This window comes from Chenopodium album, chromosome 22, assembly GCF_948465745.1.
Source record: "Chenopodium album chromosome 22, dcCheAlbu1.1, whole genome shotgun sequence".
Classification (NCBI taxonomy): Eukaryota; Viridiplantae; Streptophyta; class Magnoliopsida; order Caryophyllales; family Amaranthaceae; genus Chenopodium; species Chenopodium album.
Genome location: NC_137855.1, coordinates 9,934,819 through 9,941,505, shown reverse-complemented (window position 1 = coordinate 9,941,505; position 6,687 = coordinate 9,934,819). Strand labels below are relative to the sequence as shown.

General features: G+C 30.2%; 1 protein-coding gene across 1 annotated transcript; it reads left to right on the top strand.

The window, feature by feature from the left end:
- Positions 1-3,196: 3,196 nt before the first annotated feature.
- LOC145606326 (auxin-responsive protein IAA16-like) lies at positions 3,197-6,358 on the top strand. Its single transcript, XM_081662339.1, has 5 exons — positions 3,197-3,720; positions 5,390-5,634; positions 5,749-5,884; positions 6,034-6,095; positions 6,213-6,358. The coding sequence occupies exons 1-5, from the start codon at positions 3,335-3,337 to the stop codon at positions 6,248-6,250; spliced, it is 867 nt and encodes a 288-aa protein (XP_081518465.1). The 5' UTR covers positions 3,197-3,334; the 3' UTR covers positions 6,251-6,358.
- The last annotated feature ends 329 nt before the right edge of the window (positions 6,359-6,687 follow it).

Genomic DNA, 6,687 nt, shown 5'->3' with positions numbered 1-6,687 from the left:
TATATGATGCCAAATTAATATTGGAATAATAAGTGACAACTCTTACAAGTCACTTTCTTAATATGTATTTAAGTTATTTGTATTATCATAATTATTTTCCCTTTATGCTTTTAATTTCCTAATACTTAATTTATGAACTAATTAAGAAAGTAAAGGTTTAATTAAAATCGATCATAAGGTTACCTCATGGTAGATGCAGTGGTGGAGCTATTAAGGGGCCTGAGTGGTACTAGCCCCACCATTTTTTTTTGTTGATTTTATTAAGTTAAAGGTGTAAATTTATAAGTCAAATACATTTTTAATGCAATAAATAACATCAAATTAGTTTTGTCATAGTGGTAATTCATTGAATTTTTGTTAAAAGTTTTGGATTCAAGTCTTTGTACAAGCATTTTATTATTATTTTTTTATTTAGTGTCCCTCCACCTTAAATATTATACATCCGCCACTGTCATATCTTTTTTTTTTTTTTTTTTTTTTTTTTTTTTTTTTTGTGACAAGTATTTATATATGCATAATCCTCACCATTAATTTCCGTCAAGAGTAGCTTCTCCTGAATTTAGTAAAAATATTAATTTCAAATAATAACAAAAGCAACACTAAAAATTCCCAAGTAATACTTCAAACATGTTTTCTTCATCTTATTAAAATAATCTTTAACAATATAAGGTAAAGTTAATTAAATAAAAAGTTAAATTCATCAAATTAAGTGAAATTTATTCAAAAAAAAGTATATAACAATTTTTCAAGAATAAATTTTCACCAGTAAGAGTTTAACTTCAACAAAATTAAGTTAAGGCTTTATTCTCTCTATGTTAGAATAGAATATTCAATATTCATTTAATTAGTAAAATTCAGTTTCGATAAATATAATTATTATTTACTCCTCGGCCTTATTTAATTTATTTAAAATGGTGTAATTTTAGTGAGTCATTTAATTAGTACTATTTATTTTAGTTACAACGAATATAATTTATTTAAAATGGTGTAATTTTATGATAACAAAAGTTGTACTCTGCATTATGTAATTGATGCTTAAATGACTCACTAATATACTTTGATAAGTTTTTATTGTAAGAGTCTGTTCACTTCAGCTTAATTTCAGTTTAATTAAGCTCCAATCAGTATAATTCAGTTCAGCTCAAATCAGTTCAGTTCAATTTAGTTCACTTCAGCTACTAATTTATAATTCCTTCTCTCATAAAATATTCAGTTCAGCTCTATTCAGTTCAGTTTAGTTTAGTTCAGTTCAGTTCAGCTCCTAATTTTCTTCTCTCATAAAATATTCATCTCAACTCTATTCAATTTAATTTAGTTCAGTTAAGCTTCAATCAGTTCAATTCAGCTCAGTTTAGTAAATGTGAATAGGCCCCAATATGAAATTGGGGAAGTATTAGTAATTGTTTGGGCTTAACACTCTAGCGTCCCTTTTTTCAGGGACTTTTTATTAAAGAAAATTGTGAATTTTTTGTTTCACACTCACAAAAGGATATACTCCGTATTTTACACTGACATCACCACTTACTATGCATTTTAAAATGAAAGTTGCCTGTATTATATACAAATCTATATCAATTCATCCTATCAAGATGTGTCCAATTGTATTAGTTGCTACTTAAATGAGGAACATGGCCGCTCAAATCCAAACTAAAAAGGTAATAACATTATTGTCCCTAAGTGCTTATCCTTATCCTAATGGAAGTATCAATACTTAAACTAGCTACTTCAGTGTAATTTGCTAACTTAAAATTAGGTCACACTAAAATTTCACATGCATACTTTAAAATAAAAAAATAAAAAAAAAAAAGAAAAAGAAAAAAGATATTAATCTGAAAGTTTGATTCATTTACAATTCATGTGGTCAAAATAAAATAAATTTGAACGTATTTTATAATTTGTACAAAAGAAAAAAAATAGATAGTCAGATCTTATTAGATTCGCTATAGTGTAAAATTTTCAAATATCATCTTTATATAAGTTTGAAGTTTCAAGTATGCATAAATTGAAGATATTTGTGGTTAAACATGTGCATTGGAGAACGCGAAAATGCAAAGTGAGTCGAAATTTCAGGAACAAATGGAGTATAACTGTATAATTGTTGTAAATTTTAGTTAGTTATGGAACTCAATTTTAGAGAGAAATATATCTAATTTTGTCTAAACAAAAGATTTGGAAACAATATTTTCATAGGTTATACAAGAAACTATTTGGTTGATCATTTAGTTATGAAATTCAAATCTCCATTGAGAAATTTGACAAATCAGAGAAGACATTTACATAGGTAATGGGCATTTGAATTATCAGACATGTTTTGTGGGTGAATCAACATTTTTATTTTACTTCTTAAAAACTTTTATTTCTCATGGATATGCATATTGATCAAAACAAGCACTAAAAGACTTGTTAGTTATTACTATAGTATAGAGCATATAGATTAAAGTAAAAAAATAAAGTAGAGAAACTAAGGGTCTGTTCTCTTCAGCTTGATTTCAGTTCAGTTCAATTCCTAATTTCCTTCTCTTATAAACAATTCAATTCAGTTCAGTTCCTAATTTCATTATCTCATAAACAATTTAGTTCATTCTGGCTCAGCTAGGCTCAGTTTAGTTCAATCCAGCTCATTCAGTAAATTAGTTAAACCCTAAATTGAGATGGAGGGAGCAACTCGTAAGTTCACACAATCAAACCATAAAATATAAATCATGTATACAATTTTGTTAAACTCATCACATCTCGAGAAAAATAAACTAATCTTATCCTCCACTTTACCTTCTGCTCTCTAATTGGCTAACAATCTTGAAGCAAACCCCCCAAAAAAATTATAAAAAATTAAAACTTAAAAATGCTTAAGCAAGATTAATAATTAAAATTAATCAAAATATGGAGGTTTCCTTAAAGCATCAAATAGTGTAGGTTAATGGCAAACAAAAAGCCAACTAGCCAAATGCAATATGCATTGTCCACTACCCCAAACACCTCTCCTTCTCTTCCGCACTTTTTTTTAAACTAATAATAAAATAATATTATATTTGACATCATTGTTTACGTCATTTTCCTCACTAATTTCAGGACAACCGTCCATTTAATCCATCACAACACGTGTCATCATCTCAATCGTATTGCTAGTCCCCTTCTTGTTTCCCAATTTCCTTATATTATCACTCCTCTTCACTCACACCCAACCCTTCTTCTTTTTTCTCTCTCTTCAACCAAACAACGAAAAAATCACCCCAATTTTCATTTTAAAAAATTAATCATAACCCAAAATTCTCAAGTTTGCAAAATTATTCATTTGATTTATAATTTTGCAAAAAGTTAAGATCATATCATCAAGATGTTGAGTACTGAAAGAGACAAGTACAGTACGATTAATTTCGAGGAAACGGAGCTTAGACTCGGGCTCGGACTCGGGCTCGGACTTCCCGGTGGATCTTGTGAGCAACTAGCGGATCAGCTAGCAAAGAATAATAATGGTAAAAGAGGATTTTGTGAGACTGAAGTTGACTCCAATGTTGATTTGAAGCTTAATCTTTCGACTACGACTAAGACAACTACCACAACCACCACCACCACCTCCACCACCACTTCTTCCGCCTCAGTAAAGGATACCAAGGCGGAACAAGGTGATCAAAAGTTGAAGGATAAAGTTAGTGCTGATGTTAATGCTAAAACTACTTCTACTGCTGCTGTTGCTGATCCTGCTAAACCCCCTGCTGCTAAGTAAGATTAAAGATTTCTTATTCTTTTTAGTTTTTGGTGAAAAAAATAAATTACAAATTATCATGCTTATTATGGAGTATGTGGTTTAAATGATTTATTAGTTTTATTTTTTATTGCAAGTTGTTATTTGGCAGAGTTATCCTGTTCTACTCATAGATCGGGATTTAGATGTTAACTAGTTTAGTTGGTTAATGTTTCGGGTGTCATTTATGTTCAGAGTTTATTTTCTCTTTATTATTTGTCTTCTGTCAATCTTTACCTATAAAATTAATGAATTGGGATTCTTTCTAGTAAACTAGACTATAAAATGGAGAAAAAGATAGATAATCTTAACTTAAAGTTGGTAGGAGTCGTGAAATTGTGAGAAATTTGATAGAAAGTTAGAAACCACGGAGTACTTTACAAGTATGATTTTGCAACAAAATGAACATGCAAAATTCATGAATCTCTAATCCAAGATTAGCCAAAATTTGTGAAAAAAGGATGGAAAAGTTAGGTAAAAAAAGTGTGACTTTGGTAGGAGCCACGTGTGGGTGAGTTAGTAGACGGTTAAACACGAGACTGTTATTTTTTACACACATGCACAAAGAAAGAAGACGACTTTGCTAACCCAAAACAAGAAAAAAAAAAAAAAAAAAAAAGTAAAAAATAATTTTAAAAAAAAAAGAAAAGAAAAAAAAGAGTCAGAAATTCGTCTGTTAGTGTTGCGTCTTGTTTGTTTAATAGGGAAAATGACAATTCCGTCTATCAAAGGTCTCATTTGCTGTCGGCTATTCAAGCACTAAATTACACCCAACATTTGGAATCTTTGCCTTTTTCTTTTCTTTTCTTTTATTTACCCACCAAACACGTCCTTATTTATTTTTATTCAACTTTTAAAAGTTTGGTTTTAATGCTTTACATCTGTTGTTATAAAGTTTGGTCCCCTTTTACCCGTGCGGATTTTTTTTACCGTGTTAGATTTACTGTTTTACTGCTCTTAGCTTCTTTTGATTGCTTGATTCTGTTGGATTCTGTCTGTTGAGTGTTGGGTTTAACTTGGGGTAAATCTCTAGGTAGTTCAGATGTCGAGGTTGTTTACACGGCAACTTTTAATGTCTCATAATAAATTGGTATGAAATCGTAACTTTTAATGTCTCATAAATAATAAATTGGTATGAAACCGTTTTACTTCCGATTTGATCGGATAGTCAATTCGTCTTGTAAGGATTCAAGATCTTGTTTTCGAAAATGAAAAAATTGAGACAATAGAACAAAAGGATCAATCAAATGACGTATGGGCGGTGCATAACGAATTTTCTTTGGGTTTTTGATAAAATTATTATTGGGTAAACATTTACCTTGACTATTTAATGGTCAAATATTGTTTTTGGTCTATTGTTAGGGAACATAGTAAATTAATATTTGTACTTGAATTACGACCACAAGGCATGAAACAATCGTCATTTTTGCAACTACTCGTATATTCAAACGTGTTACTAGAGGAAAAAACCTAATTAAATTTGGTCAATGTTTGGTTTCGACATTGAAATTAGGCGTACCAAAACCTTGTTTAGTCAAAGACTTGTTCAATTTTCTAATTCAAACGAAGAAAATCAAAGTGGTCGAGTCTAATCAAGTAAACAAGCATATACAAGTAACTAATCATCCAATTTTTCTTCTTATTCAGGACACAAGTTGTAGGTTGGCCACCCGTTCGTGCGTTCAGGAAGAACATCGTAGCCACGACCCAAAAGAAGAGCTCAGATGAGCAAGCTGACCAGAAATCTTCTAACAACGCGGTCACAAGTGCCGCGTATGTGAAGGTTAGCATGGACGGTGCACCTTACCTACGTAAGGTGGACTTGAAATTATACAAGAGTTATCAAGATCTTTCTGATGCCTTAGGCAAAATGTTCAGCTCCTTTACAATAGGTATAATATTTTTTAACCCCTAATCTTGTGATTAAATAGACTTTGGTTATAATTTTATATTGCTATGATGTGATGAAATTGAGCTAATTATGTTTTTGGGTGATATAAATGAAGGTAATTGCGGATCAAACGGAATGAAGGATTTCATGAATGAAAGCAAATTAATTGATCTTCTAAATGGTTCTGACTACGTCCCTACATATGAAGATAAAGATGGTGATTGGATGCTTGTCGGCGATGTTCCATGGGAGTAAGTTCCTCAAGCTTTTGTACACAATATTTTACTTGTTTGGTTACAGGTTCATTTACAAGAGATTGCATTGTCATGTGGTGTTACTGTAATAAATTTTACATGTCTTTAAGGCGTAATGACTAATTGATCATCTTTGTGTACAATAGGATGTTCGTCGGATCATGCAAACGTCTCCGAATCATGAAGGGATCAGAAGCCATTGGACTAGGTTTGTTCCTGAAAAACTTGTTAATAACTTGATTGATAATTGAAGATAAATATGTAACTTAAGATTTTTTTGGTGTATAAATAACAATCATTAACTTTATTTCTTGCTTAATTGCAGCACCAAGGGCGGTTGAGAAGTGCAAGAATAGAACTTGAAGATATTTTTAAGATGTTGAATGTTTGCACAACTTGTGTCAAATGTAAAACTTGTTCTTAATTTTCTTTTTTTTTTTTTTTTTTTTTTTTTTTTTTTTTTTTTTTTTTTTTTTGGCTTAGTGTTAAAAGAAAGCCTTATATAAAATTTTAATAGTGATGGGAAGGCAGACCGGCTCGAGAGGGATCGAGCAAGATGTCTGGATGGTGTAATATTTTTGGTTAACGTTTCTTGAAAATTATGTGAAGAAAAGTTGTCAAATGATTATAAATTATTTTATGCTTCTTTCATTTTATTGTTGAGTACATTATTGTAAAATACTATTTTCCTTAATATTAATTGTAGATAAACTATTCCTCCAATCAAATTGCTTGACTTTTGCTAATCTTTGATAAAATAATTCTTAATCTTGAAAATTTCAAATCAAAAATTATTTTTA